At 37.0% G+C, this 27,002-nt stretch overlaps 2 protein-coding genes across 3 annotated transcripts in view; one reads left to right on the forward strand and one right to left on the reverse strand.

Annotated features, from left to right (window-relative positions):
- tet1 (tet methylcytosine dioxygenase 1) overlaps positions 1-1,476 on the reverse strand; it is an 85,377-nt gene extending 83,901 nt beyond the window's left edge. The window contains exons 1-2 of one of the 2 annotated variants that reach the window (XM_062058096.1): positions 1,360-1,475; positions 1,119-1,277 (exon numbers count right to left, since the gene is read on the reverse strand). The gene's annotated coding sequence lies outside the window, so the exon portion shown is untranslated. Of the gene's footprint in view, positions 1-1,118 lie in introns of both variants that reach the window. The other variant, XM_062058097.1, reaches the window with a different exon arrangement.
- An 8,380-nt stretch (positions 1,477-9,856) lies between these two features.
- slc25a16 (solute carrier family 25 member 16) lies at positions 9,857-25,871 on the forward strand. Its single transcript, XM_062057612.1, has 10 exons — positions 9,857-9,971; positions 12,245-12,373; positions 12,600-12,692; positions 14,887-15,020; positions 15,160-15,223; positions 21,362-21,483; positions 21,558-21,624; positions 21,698-21,860; positions 22,551-22,619; positions 25,225-25,871. The coding sequence occupies exons 2-10, from the start codon at positions 12,277-12,279 to the stop codon at positions 25,397-25,399; spliced, it is 984 nt and encodes a 327-aa protein (XP_061913596.1). The 5' UTR covers positions 9,857-9,971; positions 12,245-12,276; the 3' UTR covers positions 25,400-25,871.
- Positions 25,872-27,002: the final 1,131 nt, after the last annotated feature.

Raw genomic sequence — 27,002 nt, forward strand, 5'->3', positions numbered from 1 at the left:
GACATAGTCTTCCCAACGTGTCCTGGGTCTTTCCCGTGGCCTCCTACCGGTCGGACGTGCCCGAAACACCTCTCTAGGGAGGCGTTCGAGTGGCATCCTGACCAGATGCCCGAACCACCTCATCTGGCTCCTCTCGATGTGGAGGAGCAGCGGCTTTACTTTGAGCTCCTCCCGGATGACAGAGCTTCTCACCCTATCTCGAAGGGAGAGCCCCGCCACCCGGCGGAGGAAACTCATTTCGGCCGCTTGTACCCGTGATCTTGTCCTTTCGGTCATGACCCAAAGCTCATGACCATAGGTGAGGATGGGAACGCAGATCGACCGGTAAATCGAGAGCTTTGCCTTCCGGTACTAACATGACATGGTTCATTTTGTACATATGTAGCATCATCTACAAAGATACAAAGACTTACTATTGCGACATCCAGTGGACACATTTAGAACAGCAGTTTCTTTCATTTAAAAATTTCAGGTTAATATTTATACTTGGCAAACTCATCCCGCGGGCCGGATAAAACCTGTTCGCGGGCCTGATCCGGCCCTCGGGCCGTACGTTTGACACATATCGCCTTGTAAATCAAATTACTGAAATAAACACCCCTTTGCCTGATATACTACTTTTTTTTTGTGCATGACCTATAAATAGAAAATGAAAATAAATACAATTTAACCTGTACCTGTATTTACTGTGTAATTAATCAATTGACAGCATAAGGCAATTTTGAAGCAACATATTTCTTGTCTTATGTGACAATTTGGCCACGCCTGACTCATGTTCTCCAACAAGCATAAGTAGACACAATAAGTGGCGACTATAGGAGCAGAAGAAGTTGCTCAAAAAACAAATAGTACCGCTTCCTCCTTGGAGTGATTTGGTTTAAAGGGCAAACCGAGCACGCTCAGGGCCGTCTCTTAGTAGGAAGAAGGGGGTTATTACCGCCTCCGTCGCCCTTTACTCATATTTCTGCACTTGCCCGCCCGCCCGCCTCTTTAAAGCACCGGCTGAGGACATTTAAAAAAACAAACATCCACACGCACGAGAAGCGCACTTTCTCACGGTTTAGCGCGCTCGTGTGCGCGTTTATTTTGCGCGTCGGAGGCAGAAATGCTTGACATACCAGAGAGAACTGCTAATAATACTCCTCTCCAGCCAGTATGCGTTTCCCTCCTCGGCAAAATTAGACCGCTGCTGGCAAGTTGGCTCCCACACGGACATGACAGGCGCACTGGGGGCCACGTCGCTCGCTTCTTCCTCCGCCGTTGCACCGCCTCTCTCCCTGGCGCGGCGCAAACAACACCCGAGAAAACAATGTCAATCCCTCTTCCTTCTGTCAAGCCAGCCAGGGTAGCCCCGCTCACCTCGCTCGCTCTCCCCCTCCGCCAGACGCAACCTTCGGGCTCGGCCGGCAGAGAGCTGGTCGACGTCGTCTCGCTGAGAGGAGGTTAGAAAAGCAGGCACGGATCTCCGCTCTGGGTGGATCCAGGATCGCCATCATGCAATCAAGGTGTGCACGTGAAGTGGCTCTTTCCCGCCTTCCTGGGGAAAATATTTACTTTTCTCCAAGTCTTTGTTGAGATGTATTTTTTCCCATAGGAACACTTGCTGTCTCAAAGTCATGGCAAACTATTTAAAATGTTACAATACACAAAGGTGTACAATTATATTATAGAACCTTTATTTAACCAGATAAGAAAACCCATTGAGATCAAGATCTCTTTCACAAGGGTGACCTGGCCAAGAGGTCAACAGCACATGTCACAGAGCAGTTTCAAAAATAATACATTAAGACATACATTTTAAAATACATAAGAGAACTGTAAAACAACAGAGATTTACATCTTTAAAAACACAGGCACTGTGCAAACAGTATTACAATTAGAATTGAGATGCAAACAATTCAGACAGTGTTAGTATAAAAATGCACATCCTTTTTTCATAATGGGATTTATGTAACTAAGGTGTTGCTGTAGCTTGTTTACTTCAGATGCAGTCATCAGCCATTTGTTCAACTTCTTTACTTATACTAGTGGTGTTCTTCAAGGTTCCTTTTTGGGTTCTCTCTTTTTCATAGTTTGGGCTCTTCAACTGGTGGCCTTTAAGTTCAGTTCCAACAACTTGTGGGAGACTCACATGTTTGCAGCAGATTCATAGAGAGGATCTTTGAGTAACGTAGCTTTTTTTGCATAAGGTCCTGAAAAACAGCAGACCGCTCCTGTAACTCAAACAAAATAGATAGACCAAATATCAAATGTCTACTGTAGAGGACGCTGGTTCTCTGGAATATACACAATTAGACGAAATGGGAAGTCTGGACTGACGGTCCTTAGCTCTCTGGAAATGTGGACCCAAAACTATTTAGTTAAGGGGTTAAAACTTAAGCTTTTGCCTAAATCTTTCTTTTTTAACACTTGGCACGGGGAGCAAAACAGAATCAATAGAAATGTGTAAATATACCAGATGGCCATTATGCTTTAAATCTCACTCCTAAAGGACGCTAGAGCCCTGAAAAAACTGAAATAAGATATTTTTTACGATGTAAAAGCAATCTTAGGCTAAGAATAGTGAGTTAATTATTAATCCAGGATCGCCATAATGTAATCAAGGTGTGCACGTGAAGTGGCTCTTTCCCGCCTTCCTGGGGAAAATATTTACTTTTCTCCAAGTCTTTGTTGAGATATATTTTTTCCCATAGGAACACTTGCTGTCTCAAAGTCATGGCAGACTATTTAAAATGTTACAATACACAAAGGTGTACAATTATATTACAATTAGAATTGAGATGCAAACAATTCAGACAGTGTTAGTATAAAAATGCACATCCTATTCAATTGTTAGCATTTTTTTTCCTGTAACAAATGTTACTGTAACGTGGAAATTGTTTTAGGTTGTTGTAGATTTGGATATCCATTAGGGGTGTGGGAAAAAATCGATTCAAATTCAAATCGCCATTCTCACGTATCGATTCTCATTTTTCAAAAATCTATTTTATTTTTATTTTTTTAATTAATCAATCCAACAAAATAATACACAGCAATACCACAACAATGCAATCCAATTCCAAAACCAAACCCGACCGAGCAACACTCAGAACTGCAATAAACAGAGCAACTGAGAGGAGACACAAACACGACACAGAACAATCCAAAAGTAGTGAAACAAAAATTAATATTATCAACAACAGTATCAATATTAGTAACAATTTCAACATAGCAGTGATTAAAAATCCCTCATTGACATTATCATTAGACATTTATAAAAATAAAAAAAAAAGAACAATAGTGTCACAGTGGCTTACACTTGCATCGCATCTCATAAGCTTGACAACACATTGTGTCTAATATTTTCACAAAAATAAAATAAGTCATATTTTTGGTTCATTTAATAGTTAAAACAAATTTACATTATTGCAATCAGTTGATAAAACATTGTCCTTTACAATTAGAAAAGCTTTTTACAAAAATCTACTACTCTGCTTGCATGTCAGCAGACTGGGGTAGATCCTGCTGAAATCCTATGTATTGAATGAATAGAGAATTGTTTTGAATCGGAAAAATATCGTTTTTGAATCGAGAATCGCGTTGAATCGAAAAAAATCGATTTATAATCGAATCGTGACCCCAAGAATCGATATTGAATCGAAACGTGGGACACCCAAAGATTCGCAGCCCTAATATCCATCCATCCATTTTCTACCGCTTGTCCCATGAGGTGGCGACTTGTCCAGGGTGTACCCCGCCTTCGGCCCGAATGCAGCTGAGATAGGTAGATTTGGATAGTCAAGTGATTATATGCTGAATACTGGTGCCAGTAACTAATTAGGTCCTCAATTCAGAAGGGGCCTGACTGATCGATTGATTGATTGAGACTTTTATTAGTAGATTGCACAGTACAGTACATATTCCGTACAATTGACCACTAAATGGTAACACCCGAATAAGTTTTTCAACTTGTTTAAGTCGGGGTCCACGTTAATCAATTCATGGTAGAACAAATTATGTTTTGGGATTGGGACCGCCCAGCCCTAAAACAACAGTAGGATCTAATTTTGTGATTTACATAACTGAGGTGTTCCTCAAAACACCTCTTCAAGTCCTCTCCTTTTGGCAGTTACACTTTTTTTTTCATAATGTGATGTGATGTAGCTTGTTTACTTCAGATGCAGTCAGTAGCCATTTGTTCAATTTCTTTACTTATATTAGTGGTGTTCCTCAAGGTTCCATGTTGGGTCCTCTCTTTTTCACCATTTGGGCTCTTCAACTGGTGGGCTGTAAGTTCAGTTCCAACAACTTGTGGGAGACTCACATGTTTCCTGAAAAACAGCAGACCACTCCTGTAACTCAAACAAAATAGATAGACCAAATATCAAATGTCTACTGTAGAGGACGCTGGTTCTCTGCAATATACACAATTAGATTAAATGTGAAGTCTGGACCCACGGTCCTTAGCTCTCTGGAAATGTGGACCCAAAACTATTTAGTTAAGGGGTTCAAACTTAAGCTTTTGCCTCAATCTTTCTTTTTAACGCTTGGCGCAGGGAGCAAAACAGAATCAATAGAAATGTGTAAATATCTAATAAATAAAAACGTATATCAATCAATCATCAATCAATGTTTATTTATTTATTACATATTCATTACATATCTTAACAATGACTTGGAGAAAAGTCATTATTTTCACCAGGAAGGCGGGAAAGAGCGACTTCACGTGCACACCTTGATTACATTATGGCGATGCTGGATTAATAAAACTCACTATTCTTAACTTAAAATTGCTCTAACAGTAAAAAAATATCTTATTTCAGTTTTTTTCAGGGCTCTAGTGCCCTTTAGGAGTGAGATTTAAAGCGTAATGGCCATCTGGTATAATAATATTAACACATTTCTATTGATTCTGTTTTGCTCCCCGCACCAAGCATTAAAAAAGAAATATTGAGGCAAAAGCTTAAGTTTTAACCCCTTAATGAAATTGTTTTGGGTCCACATTTACAGAGAGCCATTACGCTTTAAATCTCACTCCTAAAGGGCACTAGAGCCCTTAAAAAACGGAAATAAGATATTTTTTACTAGGTTAGAGCAATCTTGGGTTAAGAATAGTGAGTTAATTATTAATCCAGGATCGCCATAATGTAATCAAGGTGTGCATGTGAAGTGGCTCTTTCCCGCCTTCCTGGTAAAAATAATTACTTTTCTCCAAGTCATTGTTAAGATATACTTTTTTCCATAGGAACACTTCTTGTCTCAAAGTCATGGCAAACTATTTAAAATGTTACAATGTACAAAAATGTACAATTACAAAACCCGAAACCAGTGAAGTTGGCACGTTGTGTAAATCGTAAATAATAAAGAATTCCAGCTGAAAAGCTTCAAAAATTGGTCTCCTCAATTCCCAAACGTTTACTGAGTGTTGTTAAAATGAAAGGCCATGGTGTGGTAAAAATGCCAACTTTTTTTGCAATGTGTTGCTGCCATTAAATTCTAAGTTAATGATTATTTGCCCAAAAAAATTTCTTAGTTCGAACATTAAATATCTCGTCTTTGCAGTCTGTTCAATTGAATATAAGTTGAAAAGAATTTGCAAATCATTGTGTTCTGTTTTTATTTACGAATTACACAGCGTGCCAACTTCACTGGTTTTGGGTTTTGTATATTACAAATAGAATTGACATGCAAACAATTCAGACAGTGTTAGTACGGTGTTGGTATAAAAATGCACATCCTATTAAATTGTTATCATTTTTTTTTTCTGTTTTGCAAATCCAGTCTGTTAACTTAACGTGGAAATTGTTTTAGGTTATTGTGGATTTGGATAGTCATGTGATTATAGGCTGAATACTGGTGCCAGAAACTAATCAGGTCCTCAATTCAGAAGGGGCGTGAAAAAATGATGTCTTGGGATTGGACATGACAAAAAAATAATTAAGAACCTGATATGCTTCCTGACGCATTATCCATTATCCGTTTTACTAGTTTATTCTCTTATTTCTCTCTCGGTCTCAACATAGGCGGACGCTTTTTCTTCCCTCCCCCCTTATCTCTTTTTTTGTCTTGTCGTCTTCATTTTCTTGGACCCTCGTTTTGCACTGCCCTCCAAAATCTAAACAATGGTATTGATCAACTTGCCTCCCATACAACTTAACATGATCTTCTCGACAAGAAGGTCGGGTTTGGGGGAATCTGCCTGTCCTGACGGAACATTTGTTGACACCCGGTGGACTCTTGGGAGAAGGGGAGTGCCGCGTGCATGGTGATTCTTTCAGTCCAGGACAGTGAAGACATCTACCAATTCGGAATCATGATAATAGGACATCTTCTGATTAGAGTAAGTGTTGCATTGTTTATCGACAAATTGGAAGATGCTGGCTGCCCCAAATGATTGAAGGCTGGGCAGAGCTGTGGTCACTCAGACTTTTGTGGTATCTGGACTAAATCGCAAACTGGATAACATCTTGGAGAAGCTGTCTGCTCTGCTCTGCAAGGCGAAAATAATAGATTTGACAATAAGAGTGAAATATTTAAAATTGTTTTCGCTTGCTCAAACATTCTAATCTGGATTGTTTTCCCAACATAGCAAGGTCGTTGCTTCGAGACTCCCCCTAGAGGACAGTGCAGCGAAGACGCTACAAATTCCTTTTCGGTCTTTCATGGACACGCGTGTTGATTGTTGACTTTTTAGACCAAATACCAAACACATACTTTTGTCTCTTAATACGGGACGATTGTATTTTTTATGGGACGATTGGCAACCCTAATTACAATTCATGCAATTACCCTACTCACAAAATGATTATTAATCAATATTATTAATGGATCACACACCTTTGTGGATTTTGCTGTTTAGCTCAACAATTAAATATTGAACGGTTGGACATGTGCACACAAAGGTCACATTATTTTCACCCCAAACGTTGTAGTGCATTTTAGGTTTAAAATGTAATCTGATAGCCAAATATCCATAACTTTTCTTTAGTGGTGAACAGGTGAAACTCAAAAAATTTGAATATCGTGCAAAAGTTCATTCATTTTAGCAGGCAACTTCAAAATGCAAAACTAATATGCGGTATAAACTCATTACATGCAAAGTGAGATATGTCAAGCATTTATTCACTATTTTGATGATCATGGCTTACAGTGTTTGAAAACCCGAATTTTTTTGAGATTTTCAAATTGAGGTTTTATCATCAAAATTATATCAAAAGAAAGCTTGAAATATCTTGAGTTGTATGTTTTGAGCCTAGGTCATATTACCTTGTAAATGAAATTACTGAAATAAACAAACCTTTGCCCGATATTCTACTTTTCTGAGTTTCAGCTCTATATTGTCAATGAATAAATAAAAGATGCACCAGTGGAAACCCTGAAATCAAACACCATTGGTTCCTTGATGCTAGTTCTACTCAGTGGCCTAGTGGTTAGAGTGTCCGCCCTGAGATCGGGAGGTTGTGAGTTCAAACCCCGGCCGAGTCATACCAAAGACTATAAAAATGGGACCCATAACCTCCCTGCTTGGCACTCAGAATCAAGGGTTGGAATTGGGGTTTAAATCACCAAAATGATTCTCGAGCACGGCCACCGCTGCTGCTCACTGCTCCCCTCACCTCCCAGGGGGTGAACAAGGGGATGGGTCAAATGCAGAGGACAAATTTCACCACACCTAGTGTGTGTGTGACAATCATTGGTACTTTAACTTTAAAATAAATATTTATGAAATATTGTGAAAGTAGTTTATTCTTTAATACATATATTTTAGGTATAAAGAGTTGTCACCCACTGATAAACGCAAGTACAACTACAATAAAGTAAAATTACTCACTCGAACCTGAGTCTTGCCATACCCTATTGTGTATACATTATATACACACGTAAATGTATACTGTATGTCATCAGGTATTTTCAACAAATTAGTAGTTTTACTTTATTATAGTATTGTTTTTTTTATGCATTCATCTGTGCAAAGGCGTGCACATGAACACACCTTTAGCTTTGTTATTGACATATATGTTTGGATACTTTGGTTTATGGAAAAACACACAAAAATACACTTTTATTGCTAGATGGCTTCCAAGTTTTTCCATCCATCCACCCATTTTATTCCGCTGGTCCCTTCCTTTTTCTAATTTCAAAACATACCCAATTCAAAAATGTAATGTGGCTAAATATATCTAGTCAAAAGAGAAGTCAACCACTGCATAGTAAACCTAAAATAAACTACTTTTTCAAAATGCCTGTTGGCAAATGGAGAGGTGTTTGCAGAGCAATTATGTCATCTAGTGGCGTTTTATAGGTGTTGTTGGAATTAATAAAGTTTTTTTTAAAGAAATAAAAAGAGAGATAATCTTCATTGACATATGTTGCACAGCGAAATTTGTCTGCTGCATTTGACCTATCCTTTTCAGGGGGGAGGCGTTAACCAACGTGCGGTTCCCGCAAGGCGGATTCTCGTCGCAGGTCAGCATCTTGGTCGGTGAACCATCCATGATGTGTGGGAAACGCTCATGGGGTCAAAATGGGTGAGGATGAGGATTACAGCATCTCCTTGGTCAAATGCATTGATTCAAGCATTTATTATAAATTAATTGTATGTATTATATTGTACTAAGCAGTCACATGGTCTGCTATGACACAATAACTTCAATGTTCTGTTCTATGGTTATCATTACACTTTTCCTCTTTCCTAGTTTGACTTTTAAAGCATTTATTTTTTATTTACCCTTTTAAAATCATGTTTTTAAATATTGAAAAAATGTGTGTCTTATTTTAATTAATCAGCAAAAGCACTCAATATTTTTTAGAAAACTGGAAATACTCCACATTATTGTAACCACTGTTAAGAAACACTCTCAAAGTATTGACTTTTTGTCAAAAATAGTGAGTAATTGCTCATTAGGTACAGCCTCGAAGGAACAACAAACTATCACTGTGATGAAAATAACGTTGTTAAGCAATACTAATATTGAAGTCATTATTTCAATATTAGTATTACAATATATCAATATTAGTATTTGCTTTTGTTTTCTTTCCTTGACATGTTTCGCTGATGTTGAAAATTGTACATGCCAAGATTATTCGTAATACTAATATTGAAGTCATTATTTCAATGATTAAGAGTGATTCACATGATTAAGAGTACAAAAGTCCTTAAATTGATATATTAGTTAAAAACATTTAAAGTAATTTCGGTAGCCTTTTTGTCTTTTTATTTTATTTTATTTTTTTCATATTTGTATTATTATTATTTAATACTCTATCTGTATTTGCTTTTGTTTTCTTTCCTTGACATGTTTCGCTGATGTTGAAAGTGCCTTAACTTTTGTGTGCATTATAAATGTATGTTTGTTGTTCAATAAAAATAAAAATAAAATTAAAAAAAAAATTGTACATGCCAAGATTATTCGTAATACTAATATTGAAGTCATTAATTCAATATTAGTATTACGAATAATCTTGGCATGTACAATTTTTTGTACATGCCAATTAAAAAAATTAAAAGAAAAAAAAACAATTGTACATGCCAAGATTATTCGTAATACTAATATTGAAATAATGACTTCAATTTTTTTTTCTTTTAATTGTTTTGTATTGAACAACAAACATACATTTATAATGCAAAAGCAAATACAGATAGAGTATTAAATAATAATAAATAATAATAATAAAAATATGAAAAAAATAAAAAGACAAAAAGGGCTACCGAAATCACTTTAAATGTTTTTAACAAATATATAAATTTAAGGGCTTTTGTACTCTTAATCATCCTCCAAGATTTGATAGATAATTGTAAACCATTAAGCCAATTAGAAAATGTTCTTGGCATGTACAAATGTAAACACTAGCGAGCTATCACGCGCGTCTGAGTGACGTCACGTTACGTCACCAACATGCGCCCGTCAACATAGAGAGCCGTCAAGAGCGAAGGGCAGCGTCCTCCTGTCATTACCTGAGCATTGGGAGTGTTGTGACCACACATTTGTCAGGTTTGTAACTCAAACAACTTAACAAATTAATAGAATAAGGAATGTTTGGGACACACAGTTTTATGCTAACGTTCTACGGTCGTCTTTGGGGGGAAATGCAAAAGAGAGGAGATATATTTGCTTGTTTTACCGACCTTCCGCGTTCACATCTCGTCTGAATGATGTACTTATCACCTCTTAGATAACCTCCTGAAGTAGTTGTTAAGAGCTTTAAAAAATCGACTGAACCTAGTAGTGTTGTCCCGATACTAATATTTTGGTACCGGTACCAAAATTATTTCGATACTTTTCGGTACTTTTCTAAATAAAGGGCACCACAAAAAATTGCATTATTGGCTTTATTTTAACAAAAAATATTACGGTACATTTAACATATGTTTCTTGTTGCAAGTTTGTCCTTAAATAAAATAGTGAACATACTAGACAACCTGTCTTTTAGTAGTAAGTAAACAAACATCCATCCATCCATCCATTTACTACCGCTTATTCCCTTCGGGGTCGCGGGGGGCGCTGGAGCCTATCTCAGCTACAATCGGGCGGAAGGCGGGGTACACCCTGGACAAGTCGCCACCTCATCGCAGACAAAGACTCCTAATTAATCTGCTGACATATGCAGTAACATGTTGTGTCATTTTCCATTCTATTATTTTGTCAAAATTATTAAGGACAAGTGGTAGAAAATTAATTATTAATCTACTTGTTCATTTACTGTTAATATCTGCTTACATTATCTTTTAACATGTTCTATCTACATTTCTGTTAATATGTAATAATCATTTATTCTTCTGTTGTTTGGATGCTTTACATTAGTTTTGGATGATACCACAAATTTGGGTATCAATCCGATACCAAGTCGTTACAGGATCATACATTGGTCATATTCAAAGTCCTCATGTGTCCAGGGACATATTTCCTGAGTTTATAAACATAATTTACATTTTTTTAAAACAAAAGAAGATGTTGTGATTAGAGATGTCGGCCGATAAATGCTTTAAAATGTAATATCGGAAATTATCGGTATCGTTTTTTTAAATTATCAGTATCGTTTTTTTGTTTTTTGTTTTTCATTGAATCAACATAAAAAACACAAGATACACTTACAATTAGTGCACCAACCCAAAAAAACCTCCCTCCCCCATTTACACTCATTCACACTCATTCACACAAAAGGGTTGTTTCTTTCTGTTATTAATAATCTGGTTCCTACAATATATATCAATATATATCAATACAGTCTGCAAGGGATACAGTCCGTAAGCACACATGATTGTGCGTGCTGCTGGTCCACTAATAGTACTAACCTTTAACAGATAATTTTACACATTTTCATTATCTACTAGTTTCTACGTAACTGTTTTTATATTGTTTTACTTTCTTTTTTATTCAAGAAAATGTTTTTAATTTATTTATCTTATTTTATTTTATAAATTTTTTAAAAAAGGACTTTATCTTCACCATACCTGGTTGTCCAAATTAGGCATAATAATGTGTTAATTCCACGACTGTATATATCGGTATCGGTTTATATCGGTATCGGTTGATATCGGTTTCGGTAATTAAGAGTTGGACAATATCGGAATATCGGATATCGGCAAAAAAGCCATTATTGGACATCCCTAGTTGTGATGCCAAAAAATATCGACGTAATTATAGTAGTATCGACGAGATATGCTCCTGTACTTGGTATCGTTACAGTGAATGTCAGGTCTAGATCTACCAATGGCGTTTATTTACATTTTGACGCCGGTGAGCTACGGTGTGTAGTGAAGCATGTTTAGCTATTCCTCGTCCTGCAGGGACGATACTTGTAGGAAACTTACTTTATTTGTCGCCATGGAGGCGATGATTAGTGATTTAGAAGTAGCTAAAACACTGCAGACTGGGGATGGACTTTACCCGCTAGCTAGCTAGCCATGTCTTAAAGCACCTGTTCCTGAGGGCGTTTCAGTGTTATAACTTCACCTTTATCGTTAGTTTTTAAGCCAACATGCGTCCGTTCTCCCTTTTCTTTCTACACACTGTGTCTGCTTGTAAGTACTCCGTGATTGTGCGCTGCCGAACATGCTCGTCTGCTCGTAAAACCAGCAATGACACAACGTGACGACGGCAGGGGGGGTGGCGGACTGGTACTTTTCAGAGAGGGTATAGTACCGAATATGATTAATTAGTATCGTGGTACTATACTAATACCGGTATACCGTACAACTCTAGAACCTAGAGAATTCACGGTTATAATTTAATCAAAACTTTGTACGTTCATTTGTGTTTGACAGTTCTGAATGCAGTGGATGTGGGAACAGCCAGGATGACATCGGTGGCTGTTGCCTCCACACCTCCAGCCATGAGCAGCCCTCCAGCCAGCAAGGGGGACTACTACTGGCTCCGCTCCTTTGTAGCAGGAGGTAAAGGACCTTCACTATATTTGCACTGCCTCTTTGCTCCAGTTGGAGGCTTCCCTATAAAATGTACTTCCTGCTTTGGAAATAAGCAGAGCTGACCTTCAGACCTTGTATTATCTGCAGCAATGATTCTGGAGGAAGTTTGTACAGCTAGCAGCAGCGGTGACATGTTAAGCGTTGATTTGTAGTATTAAGGATAAAGGATAACTTTAGTGTTTTGTTGTCACAGGTGTTGCAGGATGTTGTGCAAAGTCTACAATCGCTCCTCTGGACAGAGTGAAGATTCTCCTCCAGGCCCAGAATCCTCACTACAAACACCTTGGTAAAATATATTTAAATATTTATTAGGGCTGCACGAGTAATCGACATCAAATCTAGGAGGTTTGAATTAGTGTGATAAATAACAGCAAGAGGCTGAGGTTTTTTTCCCGCCGTCACTGGCATTAAAGTGACAGACATGTTCGCCAATTAGAACTGTTGAGCCTGGCGTTTGTTCATCTCTCTGCACCTGAGTGCGTTTATTTGACGGTAGAATTAACTTAACACAGTCAAGCCCGCTTGTCAGTCACTCAAAATCTTTGTTTTGGTGGGCGTAGCACGGGGAGCCAGCTTTACATAAGTCCCTACTCACAGGTCGGCAGTGAGAACTTATGCAAAATAACAAAAATTAAGAGGAAAAACATTTGATTACAACGCGAAATGTGCCGTTGTGGTAGGTAGGTCTTTATTGTCATTGCACAAGTACAACAAAACTTGGTTTCCAGCACAAACCCGTTCAAGATTAGACAAACAAACACTGTACAGGGTTACAGAACAGGAATGCTGATGGGTCGCCACAAGGCGCCCCGTAAAAGATGGGAAAAAGGTCAACGCTGGGGGGGATGAGTAAAAAAATACAATCTGGACTGGGCCCCCTTAGGAGCCCAGTCTGGAGTGGGAAAAAACCTCCATAGCAAAGCACATATACATATTACAACATACATCTGGAGACTTGCAACAGAGGGGAGGGAGTGGGGGCTACGGTGGAAGGCTGCAGCTCTTCAGGCGCTGCCCTGCCCGTCCATCACCCCTAAGGGATTTGCGTCGAGAGCGTTGGAAGGGGGGTTGGGTATGTGTGTGTGGCGTATATTTTTTGTGGATGCATGTGTGTGTGTAAGCCTGCCGCTTGTCTTTGTTCCACGGCCTTGATGTTCATGCCAGTCATTCCAAAGTCAACAGGTGTGTGTCCATGAGAGACAAGAAGGGAGTTTGTTGTGTCTTCACTGCACTGTCCTTCAGTGCGGCAAATATTTCAGCTTCAAATTGGATGGGTAGTATACGCCCATCAACACGGACAAACGAGCGAGAATGCCGTGATCACGTACTGGCAATAAACAAAAATATAACGTCTGACCTCGTTTTCCCAATTGGGGGAAAAAAGCACTTTAAGATGTTCAATATTTATTTAATTTCAATTTTTGCCTACAGAAATGAGTTATTTATCTTCCAATTACAGTGAAATTGTTATTCATTCTACAGTAATGGGAAATACATTTGTATATCCTTTTAAATGTTTACTTCCATTATTATAATTTATTATGATTACATTACATTATAAACATTGTAGTTTTTATCGATTATTTCTTCAGTTTAATAGCATGATGGAGACCAGGGGTCGGCAACCCAAAATTTTGAGACATATTGGACTAAAAATACAAAAACAAATCTGTGTGGTTGCAAAAAATTAAACGCCTTATATAAGTCTTATAAGGTAGGCAACATATGATGTAAATGTCTATATTAGCTATATTAGCCTACTATCAAAATGAGTATGTGTCGCAGGCTGACGCAAATCTTCGTTGACAGAAATGTTGAAATTTAGTATTTATTCTACACATTTTTACAACGTTGGAAAACATTAGTAAAACGGAGGCTTCTCAGAGGGTGAGATAACTCCTGGAAATGACTGGCTTAGAATGGCCAAAGGTATAGATGTGTGTGTCCAAGTTAAAGAAATCAGCAGGCTATCTTCTTGTAATGGATTTATTGCAATCTTTGCAAGCTGGGTAATGTTTGCTGTGGTCTGGAACAACATGGCACACAAACAACTATCAGCCAATATTACATACCGTTAATAAAAATATAATAAGTATATTACCCCCCCCCCATCTTTTTCCATTTTCATACATTTTTGAAAAAGCTCCAGGAAGTCACTAGGGCGGCGCTTAAGAGCCGCATGCGTCCTGAGAGTCAAAAGCTTTAATTCTGTCTGCAGAAAGCCAAATATTTTAAAAGTAAGTTATTGCCTATTGTTCTAATGTGTGTCACCTTGAGACAAGAATGTCGATTGACACTTCGAAAGTTACACATTTTCCCTGTAATTTTTGCAGTTTTACTCATTCTTATGTATAGATTATAAAATTCCTGAATTAAATGGCAATTAGTTTTTTTCCTCAAAACCGTGCAGCCCTAATATTCACCTTGATGAATTCCATTTATTATTCAAATCCTCACTACTGTTTCTTTTTACTGTGCAGGAGTGTTGGCCACTCTCAAAGCTGTGCCAAAAAAGGAAGGCTACATTGGCTTGTACAAAGGCAATGGGGCAATGATGGTGAGGATATTTCCCTATGGGGCAATCCAGTTCATGGCCTTTGAACATTATAAAAAGGTAAAGTACTTCCTCTATTGTGAATGAAATTTATGAAAATATATGTAAGCCTACATACAGTATGTGTGATGTACCTTTTTTGATGACATCTTTATTTTTGTATTTATGAAACTTACATTTGCATTTCCTTACTTAACAGATGCTAAGTACGCGGCTTTGGCTAAACGGGCACATTCACCGCCTCATGGCCGGATCCATGGCAGGTAGGCTATGTCGTCTGCTTGATAAAACGCTTCAATTTATATGAATACTTGATTTTTACCTCTCTGGAAAAAAATATCTACAGTATCTTAAGGATAAGGTTATCCAGGGTAAATCCCACCTAACCTTATCCTTGTCCACACACACAATGGTCGTTTAAGACCCCCTCCGTCCGACGGCGCAACGCAACGCGGAAAATGCGCACGTTATAGTCACCTCCAGTGTTGCTTTGTGTGCAAGTTCTTAAATTAAATTGACCTTATCTGAACAATATCCAGTGTTGTGGTATTTCAATTAACTGGAATCCAGTGTGCTGTGGGGCCCTATTGTAGTGAATCACACCTGAGCCATCATAAATTAATCAAATATTTAATGGACATGTGAAAGTAAGCAATGTGATAAGCAACATTTTAGATCAATCAATCTAGGGATCTAGATATCTGGTCAGGACACTCCTCACTCTTTTGCCTTCACCTTCATTGTCCATTCGTTTTTGGTGACTTAATATACTCTGGACCAGGGGTCACCAACCTTTTTGAAACCGAGAGCTACTTCTTGGGTACTGATTAATGCGAACGGCTACCAGTTTGATACACACTTAAATAAATTGCCAGAAATAGACAATTTGCACAATTTACCTTTAACTTTATGTTATTATTAATAATTAATGATATTTATCTTTGTGGAAACACTGATCATCTTAATGATTTCTCACAATAAATATATATAGAAACAGATAAATATCAATATGCAACACTTTATTTTTATATTTTCTCTAAGTGCACATTTTTCAAATTGAACATTTTCAAATGATCACTTCTAAGACACATAATCACAATATCCCATTTTAACTAGCTAGCCACTAACATTTTTTAACAAATCATGAATTACTTTGCACCATGTTTGTACAAATAATAACTCATGTAAAATACAAAAGTCAACTCTCAAATTTTTAAATCATGTCACACTTTGAACTGGACACCAAATCTGTTATCTGTTTCTTTGTCAGTTAGTGGGAAGCCTGGCATTGCATGCTGTTAACTAGTGTGTTGTACTCTGGTGTGTAACTTGACACTGCAACTCTGAGTGAGTCTTGCAGATGTGTGTCAGTAAGGCGTGTTCTGTGTTTGTTCTTGATGAAGTTCATGTCAGAAAAGGTTGATTCACAAAGATAAGATTTTTCCTCATTGTTTGCGGAACTTTCTTAATCTTTTGGACATATTTTCACAGCAATCTGGCCTTAAGCTTAATTATGATAAATGTAAAATGTAAAGGATCGGAAATCTAAAGGGAACGTCCATTCGAATGGAATACAAAGTGCCTGTTTTGTGGACAGATGGACCAGTTAACATACTTGGTGTTGTTGTCCCAGAGAATCTGGAAGATCTAGGCTCAGTAAATTATGATAATCGACTAAGAAAGCTGGACAAAATTATGCAATTATGGAAAGGGAAATCCTTAACCTTGTATGGTAAAATATCTATTGTCAACTTGTTAATAATTCCTCAATTTATTTATTTGTTTTTGTCATTACCAGCTCCATCACAAAACTTTTTTAAGATTTATGAGCGGAGGGTCTTTGATTTTGTCTGGGATGGCAAACCAGAAAAGATTAAATGAAAGGTTTTGTACAATGAGTATGAATATGGGAGCCTGAAACTTCACAACCTTGAAGCTATGTGTCTGTCTTTAAAAGCATCAATTGTTCCAAAGATGTATTTAAACACTGAGTGGTACACAAGTGTCCTGTTAGACAAAAAACATGTACTGTATCAAAAGAAATTGTATCCGTTTTTACAAGTGATCCCCTTCCATTTTTCTTATGTAGAGAGTCTGCTGGGAATTTTCATAAAGTTTCATAAAGGAAACAATCCACTCATGGTGGTGTTTTCAATTTTATGTGCCAGAAAAAAGAGACGATATTTTGCAGCAGATAATATGGATGAACTCTAATATTGTAATAGATGGAAAGCCTTTCTTTTGGAAAAATATGTTTGAAAGAGGAATCATTTTTGTCAATGATATTATCAATGAGAATGGTAAAATTATGAAATATGATGAATTTAGAGCTATGTATGGTGATGCTTGCTCAAGCTTTCCATTTAATCAACTAACTGGAGTAATTGGGAAAAGATGGAAACAAATAATTAATTATGGAACTACTAAATTATTAGTTTGTAAACCTCTAATAAGAAATTCTAGCTGGCAAAAAAGAACTAAAATAAATAGAAAAATATATAATTTTTATTTAATAAAGAAATCTTTGAAGGCTGCCTCATACAACACAAATGGAAAATGGGAGGACTTTTTTGACTGCCCGTTGCCGTTGGATGCAATATTCAAACTAATCTATAAAACTACTATCGATGTGCAAAATCGTTATTTTCAAATTAAAATTATTTATAACTTCTTACCCACGGGGAAAATGTTAAAATTATGGAATATGACAGAGTCAGATGATTGCCGATTTTGTTGTCAGGAGTCTTAATCCACCCTACATTTGTTTTGGTATTGTCATATTGTGTCTTCGTTTTGGGTGGAAGTTGAAAAAATGTGTTTAAGGATTGGTTTGTTTATGAAGCTTGATGTGGTTTCTGTTATTTTAGGAGAGTTCATTGACAATCATGATTTAGTCAATTTCATTATAGTACTCGGTAAAGGTTTATTTTTAAGGCCAAAAACAGATACTCACTTAGTATTACTTTCTTTAAAACATTTATTCAGTATTTTTTAACTTTAGAAAGTTACATGGTTGAAAACGATAATGATGCCAAAAAACATTTAAAAAAGATGGGAGGTCCTCAAAGGCTTATTTTGAAAGTATAATTATGTTTATAGATTATATGCTATCTGTTGTTGTGTTCCCTAATTTGAGTGACCTGTACATAACCTGGACTGTACATAAATGCTTATTTTGAAAATGTAATTTTGTTTATAAATTATATGCAATCTGTTGTGTTCCCTAATTTTTTTCTGTGTACATGAATGAAGGTGTGTGTTGCTGAGTCCGTTGCTGAGTCCGACTTGGACATTATCTGGACTGGACCTGGTTTTAAAAACCCTTTAAACAAATCTAATTTCATTGACAACCTGGTCTGGTGAAGATAAGGTCCTTTTTAAAAAAATCAAATAAAATAAGATAAATAAATAAAAAACATTTTCTTGGATAAAAAAGAAAGTAAAACAATATAAAAATCATTACATAAAAAATAGTAATTAATGAAAATGTTAGTGGACCAGCAGCACATACAATCATGTGTGCTTCAGGGACTGTCCCTTGCAGATGTGTTGTCTATGTTGTGGGAACCAGAATATTGGTAGCAGAAAGAAATAACCCCTTTTGTGTGAGTGGGTGTGGATGAGTGTGCATGGGGGTGGAGGTTGTTTGGGTTGATGCACTGATTGAAAGTGTATCTTGTGTTTTTTCTATGTTGACTTAAAAAATAAAAATAAAAAACTATTTTTTATTTTATTTTTTATTTTTTTAAGAACAGGCCAGCGGGCGACTCATCTGGTCCTTACGGGCCAGATGAGTGTACCACTTTTGTTGTCTTGGTGCACACGCCAGTGTGGGCAAAAGACTTCAGCCGAGAAAGCCACACACAGCCATCTATTGCCTTTTTTGGTTTTAGGGGTGCTTGAGGAACATTACTACAGTCAAATTGTGGGCGAAATAACAATACCATATGTTTATTGGATACCTATGGAGCAATACTTACAAATCGGTCACTGCCAAATAAGAGGAAATTGAGAAACAACAGTTTTTACCTTACCAATTTACGAGGGATTGCTCTGCTTCCACGTTGTGATTGGGCGGCCAAAAGCTGTGGCTGGACATTTGATAGGCGTTTGGAGGAGAGACCTGTTTGCTTGATTGGCCACAGAAAAATGGACTGAGCCCGGTGATAGGTTTAGGAAAGATGGGCTCGGCCCAGTGCGTATAGGGGCGGGACAAAGAAGTTAAGTTCGCACTGTGATTGGGTGGCCAAAAGATGGAGCTGAACGACTGGGAGACAACAAATAGGGCAAATTCCAAACCGCTCTTTTGGAGGAAGGATGAAGAAAGACAAGATTGTTTTAAAATGTCTTTGATTTCACATGTTCGGGACTTACTACCAATAGGTAGGAAAGTTGGTTTTGCATAATAGGACCCTGAAAGCAAAAGCTACTAGGCTGTCCCACAATAGCTCCAATAAACTGCAAAAAAATCATAAAAAATATAGAGGAACACATTTCTTTCTATATTTTATAAAAGTATAATTTATTATAAGGTCCAGCTCAACCATGGCCCCGAAAAGGATGAGTGAATAAAGGAGTAGGGCTGCAACTAACAACTATTTTGATAGTCGACTTGTCATCGACGAGACATTTTTAGCTAACTAACGACTAGGGTTGTACGGTATATCGGTACTAGTGTAGTACCGCGATACTAATGAATCATATTTGGTACTATACCGCCTCTAAAAAGTAACGGTCCGCCCCGCGTATTATATTTATATACTCAGGAAATATGTCCCTGGACACATAAGGACCTTGAATATGACCAATGTATGATCCTGTAACTACTTGGTATCGGATTGATACCCAAATTTGTGGTATCATCCAAAACTAATGTAAAGTATCCAAATAACTGAAGAATACATGTTTATTACATTTTAACAGAAGTGTAAATAGAACATGTTAAAGGAGAACATAAGCAGATATTAACAGTAAATGAACAAGTAGATTAACAATCCATTTTTACAGCTTGTCCGTTATAATGTTGACAAAATAATAGAACGGACAATGACACAATATGTTACTGCATATGTCAGCAGATTAATTAGGAGCCTTTGTTTGTTTACTTACTACTAAAAGACAAGTTGTCTGGTATGTTCACTATTTTATTTAAGGACAAAATTGCAATAAGAAACATATGATTAATGTACCGTAAGATTTTTGGTTAAATTAAAGCCAATAATGCCATTTCTTGTGGTCGCCTTTATTTAGAAAAGTATCAAAGTACCGAAAAGTATCGAAATACATTTTGGTACCTTATATTGGTACCGGTACAACCGGACAACACTACTAACAACTAAGATGACTAATTCATTCAGAAATATTTATTCATACTTTACCTGGGCTGCTCATTGGGTTGTTTCAAAAATAACTATTAAACTTTTGTCCATTTTAAAAGAAAGGACAAGCAAAGTGCCAATAAAAAAACAATGTATCAATTTTGTATGGAAACAAAGGACAGTTAAAATAGCAGCAACAAAAACAACATAACTCCAAGGCTATCTAGTTTCATCAAAAAGAAAAGAGTATTTTGTGATGATGATCTTTTTAATAAGCTGCACATAAGTATACAGACAAAGTTTAGCTGGCGGACTTTGGCAAAAATGATAGTTACATTTATTTACAGTTGTTACATATACTGTAATATTGTACATGGTAATTGGGATTTTTTATATATTGTATATAATATAACATAATAATATAATATATCAGTATATGTTATATACTGTATATATAATATGTAAATATTACATATGTTATATTTTATATTGCTACTATGGTACATTTTTAGTCTACTTTAAACCTCTAAAGGCTTAGTGGCCACATGCGTGGACAGCACCTTTTAGCTCTTATTTCCCAAATTGTGTACACTACTGAATTGGGGTCTTATGGCCGCTTATGTGGACACTCATACTGCCATCTGGTGGTGTCAGAAGAGTATAACATACAATGGAATTTGGAAAAAAAAGTGTGAAAATAAGAATTAGCACGTCACTAAACATGAAGTACACGTTTGTGTACTTATGGACTAAGTACATCATATCAAAAGATGATTCTTAGTTTTTATTCTAAATAGGGTCCATTAAGCCCAAATAGTGAAGAGAAACAAAAAAAGCATGTAAACAAACAGCTTGGGCCTTAAGATGTTATACCCGCATTATCCTTTCCATCCTTACACTTTCTATCCTTTGTAACTGAGCTGTGTGGAAAAATTTCCCTTGTGGATCAATACAGTTTGTCTAAGTCTAAGTTTATTTTTTACACAACTCTGTCTCTCTGTTGTTAGCTAACAAGCTAACCATCTTACCGCGGCTTATGTACAGTAGCATCTTAATTGCTTGTTTATGTTTGCATGTGGTCAGGGATGACAGCAGTGATTTGCACCTACCCACTGGATATGGTTCGAGCCAGGCTGGCTTTCCAGGTGACTGGGGAGCATCGCTACACTGGCATTGCTAACGCCTTCCACACCATCTACACGCAGGTAGTTGCCGGTTCTCACCTCGATGAATGATGATGGTTGATGCCTTTTCAAACTTGTTTTCTGTTATGTTGAAGGAGGGTGGATTCTTCGGATTCTACAGGGGACTTACGCCAACCCTCATTGGAATGGCGCCTTATGCAGGTGATTGTTTGGAGATGCAAATGTATCATCAGTGCGGTTTTCCGAGTCATCACGGTGTGTTGTGACTCTGCAGGTGTGTCATTCTTCACCTTTGGGACCCTGAAAAGCCTCGGATTGCAACATTTTCCGGATACGCTGGGCTGTCCCTCCTCCGACAACCCAGATGTGCTCGTTCTCAAAACCCAAGTCAACCTGCTGTGCGGAGGAGTCGCCGGCGCCATCGCTCAGACAATATCGTAAGAGGGAGTATACATGCTTCAGCTGATCATGTGACATGCACTGCAAAAACTGAAATCTAAGTAAGATTAAATATCTCAAATAAGGGTGATATTTGCTTATTTTCTGTCTGATAAGATAATTCTTCTCACTAAGCAGATTTTATGTTAGTGTTTTACTTGTTTTAAGGGTTTTGGTCCTAAATGATCTCAGTAAGATATTACAGCTTGTTGCTGAGATTTGATGACCTATATTGAGTAAAACATGCTTGAAACTAGAATATCAACTGATGCAAAGCTGCGTCATCAACACTCACAAGTATAAAACTACTTTTTTAAAGTAATAATTTCTTACTTCAAGCATGAAAAAAAAGAATCATGACTTTGACACAATTGTGTCTCATATTAAAACAGATGACAGCCAAATGGACTTTGCTGTTTTATTTTCAATGAAACAATAGAAAATACCTTCTCATATAGTAGTACAGTTGTTATTAGTGAGAATATACTTATTTTAAGGTATTTTTGGGTTCACTAAGGTTAGCTAATTTAGCTTGTTTTGGAAAGTCTTGGCAAGCCAAATTGTCTTGTTCTAGTGGCAGATAATTTTGCTTAGTTCAAATAAAATACCCCTAATTTTTTTATTTTTTTAAAATTGTTTTTGAACACTGACTCGTGCACGTGGCTAAATCTTGTTTATGGTCTCACTAGCTATCCCTTGGACGTGGCACGGCGAAGAATGCAGCTCGGATCCGCGCTTCCCGACTCGGACAAGTGTGTGTAAGTACCACTGCTTTCTAGCAAACACCTTCACAATGTAAAGGGACTCCCTATGAGAGTTGGAGCAAAATAATCTGCTTTTACAAAAGATAAGTGGAATTGCAGCATAGTAGTATCTCACCAGACAGCTGGATATTGTAACCTTTTCTCTTACAAAAACACCCTACAATATTTTTGAGTCAGAAAAGCACTATATTATTATTAGGTTGCACAAAAACAACAACAATGTCAGAAAAAACATCCGGACATACTGTAGGTCAGGGCTGTTTTAAAAAGTAATTAATTATAGTTCAGTTTCAATTTATTTGGAACATGCATACAATAAAATTACAATGTAATGCATCCCATATTTCCAGTTGTTTCATTACAGCATGTTCAAAAAGGAGTAGGAAGAAGCAGAGCTCATTTAAATCCTACCCCTTTTCATATCGTAGCAGTTTTATCCCATTTATTTGTTTTCTGTGGCAGAACAGTGAATAAATACATAAATAATAATTGATTGTTTTATGGAGTACAGGGAAGTGATTAAATGTGTCAGCGATTGCTAAGAACTGGAAAAGGGTAGTTTTGCCGCTTCTTACTCCTTTTTGCACATGTTAAAATGTGAAATTGAAATGAATCGATGTTCCATAATTTAATTATATTTATGTTTGGAATAAATTCCTACCAAGCCAAGTAATATGTAGTACCTCATAAAATTTGGTTTTCGACCAAAATTTGCTCCGAAAATTTGCCCTTGTTTGTCCGAAGCTGTTTTGGTTATCTTACGGTGAAATATTGCGTGTAACAAATGAGTCAAGTGCCAAAACAAAGCGTGCCACGTGTTGGTGAGTCAATCAATGCACTTTTTTTGTTATTGTGTCAAAATACCCTAAGCCACCATTTTGCTTGATTGTAAAATATGTCGACGGAGAGGGGGTGTGACGTTCATATGTTGTCAATATTCAGTGTTTTATCGTTCATAGTTAATATTGTAAACCCCACATTCTTTATTTTCATGTACATTCTGGGTGTCTCATACAGTAAAAACATTTTCAATTCCATTCCATTTTTTCATAACGTTTTTAGCTTTCAATCAGACATCATTGTGAGGTTTTGTATTAGTGATCTGAAAAATCAGACATACCGGCCCCCAGACACATTTTTTTCTCTAAATTTGCCCCCCCCCCCCCCGAGTCAAAATAATTGCCCAGGCCTGATCTAGTTGATAGAAAAAGTGCTATATAAATCTAATCCATTAATTAATTGTCTGTAAATACAAATACAAAAATACACACACAAATTGGTGTTCTCAACGGGGCTTACTGAAACACATTTAGGACAACTCACAATGTGTGGGACTTTTCAGATTTCTTATAAATGAGCACAAAGTAAGTATTAGTAGGATCGGATTTGACTAAATATAGCTTAAAATATATGTTTAGAATAAAACAATATTTTTAAATCTTGATTTCAGGCATTTAATTTTGCTTGGATTTGACTTTTTTTTTTTAAATGAGTATAATTTTAGTGGGGAAGGGAACCTTTGACATGTCTTAAAATCTTAATTTCAGACAGATAAACCATTTTTGGCCCATGTTGACGTCTTCGCCACACTACTTTACTCCCTACTTGGGTTTGCATGCACCTGCTGTTAGATTAGACGCATTTCTAGTTTGAATTGAAAGTGTGTAAAGCAGGGGTCACCAACCTTTTTGAAACCAAGAGCTATTTCTTGGGTACTGATTAATTCGAAGGGCTACCAGTTTAATACACACTTAAATAAATGGCCAGAAATAGCCAATTGGCTCAATTTACCTTTAACTCTATGTTATTATTAATAATTAATGATATTTATCTTTGTGGAAACACTGATCATCTTAATGATTTCTCACAATAATATATATATAGAAACAGATAAATATCAATATGCAACACTTTATTTTTATATTTTCTCTATGTGCACATTTTTCAAATTGAACATTTTCAAATGATCACTTCTAAGACAATCTTGTGAAATCACAATATCCCATTTTAACTAGCTAGCCACTAACATTTTTTAACAAATCATGAATTACTTTGCACCATGTTTGTACAAATAATAACTCATGTAAAATATAAAAGTCAACTCTCAAATTTTTAAATAAATCATGTCACACTTGGAACTGGACACCAAATCTGTTATCTGTTTCTATGTCAGTTAGTGGGAAGCCTGGCATTGCATAGGTATATGTGTTTAAAAATCCTAAAATCATTTTTAAGGTTGTATTTTTTCTCTAAAATTGTCTTTCTGAAAGTTATAAGAAGCAAAGTAAAGAAATAAATGAATTTATTTAAACAAGTGAAGACCAAGTCTTTAAAATATTTTCTTGGATTTTCAAATTCTATTTGAGTTTTGTCTCTCTTAGAATAAAAAATGTCGAGCAAAGCGAGACCAGCTTGCTAGTAAATAAATAACATTTAAAAAATAGAGGCAGCTCACTGGTAAGTGCTGCTATTTGAGCTATTTTTAGAACAGGCCGGCGGGCTACTCATCTGGTCCTTACGGGCTACCTGGTGCCCGCGGGCACCGCGTTGGTGACCCCTGGTGTAAAGTAAGAATATTTGACATTATTGTCTTGTCCAGCTCCCTGCGGACGACCATATCCTACGTCTACAAAAAGTACGGCGTGAAGAACGGCTTGTACAGAGGCCTGTCTCTCAACTACATCCGCTGCGTGCCCTCTCAGGCTGTGGCCTTCACCACCTACGAGTTCATGAGGCAGGTCCTCCACCTCAACTCGCAGGCTGCCAGGGCCTAAAAGCCTTAAGGAACTTGCTTCCGACGTCTCAAAGCAGGCTCCTCTCGGACTCTCTCCACCTTTCAATGGTGCATCTTCACGCCATAATGAAGAAGTGACATCCGCTCATGAATTTATTGGCGTTGCTGAAAGCGTCTTCGATGTTTGCATTATGTTGTTTTTTTTTTTTTTTAGAGATTTATACATTTTGAGTGTTGGTGTAACAGCATAATTTGCTGTTTACTATTTAGTGTCTGTTTCTGAACAACAGGCCTTCAAAAGTGACGTATTTGGCAGGAAGCTCTTGTGGACTTTTGCCAATATCAGCAGTATAGAACATTTCACATTTGCTCACGTGTGCTCATAATCAAACAATAACTTGTAATATTTATAAGTCTTACTTGTCATGATTGTTCTATAATCGGATCCTGGATGAATGTAGATCCGAAGTGACTGATCTGAAAGGAGAAAATTGCATAAACTGTTTACCTTTTTTTCTTGTTATTTATTGACATAGCAACATGGGGCCACTGGGGGGCGGCACATTTCCACAAATAAAAAAGTGAGATCATTCTCTTGACATACGGTATCTCACTCAACTGGATGGAGACAGCAATAACATCATTCCAAAAGAGATGTACTTTTATTTGACAGGTACAACAAGGAGGAAGAAACATAAAATATCTTAAAGGTGTGTTTGAATAATTATATATAAGTTATCACACAACTCTTATGCTTAAAGACCGTTGCTATAGTTATTATCTATTGTGCTCTTTTCTGCTTCGTGCAAGGACACACAACTTGTTATCTTCCACGGCATATGAGGGGTGGCCTCGCCGCAGATGTTCTTTGTTTTAGCCCGCTAACAGCCAAGGACGTACCAGGACCTCAACGAAGATAAGGCGACAGCACGCAGACAAAGCAGAGACAAGGCAATCACAAGACCCCCAGCACATTCCGTCACGTATTGTGCATACTCGAGTTGCTTTGCATAATGTGTGACCCCTCCCTTTAGAGGCAGCCTAAGTGATGTTAACTAGGGAGCTCCCGAATAAATAGAGGAGTGCGTGGGACTGCCCCTCAGAGCGTGGTGGGAGACTGTAACTGAGTGTGCAGCACCAAACATTTCTCCTCATGAGCAAGATTGAACTCTGTCTCTGTCGGATTCCTTGCTTCTTGTCTTGTTTAATAGATAGTTCGGTGTTTGAACCTGACAAGGTGTAATGAATATAATGAGTATAAATAATATTTGATGAAATGAGGAGTGGGTTTATTATTGTGAGTAGATGTAAGAATGATTATATTTAATGCAATGCATAATGTTATAGATCAGGTGATTATGTATTGTTGATCAATAATCAGTTTATTATATCTGAGTGATTGGGGCAGGATATTACAAACTTTTCTTCTTCCTGTTTTTTTTTTTCCTGTCACAAAATGTTTTTTTTTAAAAATGTTATTATTTTTTTCTTAAATGACGATATTGCATTGGAGGTGCTATTTTTTTTCTCTTAAAATTATGTAGATGAAGACTATTTTGGGTTTGTTGTGTCCGGGGGAAAAAAGTGAGTACATGTCTGACATTTCAGCAGCTATTTTACTAGAGGGACACTATAGACATGAA

This window comes from Entelurus aequoreus, linkage group LG09 (assembly GCF_033978785.1).
Source record: "Entelurus aequoreus isolate RoL-2023_Sb linkage group LG09, RoL_Eaeq_v1.1, whole genome shotgun sequence".
In the NCBI taxonomy this organism is placed as follows: Eukaryota; Metazoa; Chordata; class Actinopteri; order Syngnathiformes; family Syngnathidae; genus Entelurus; species Entelurus aequoreus.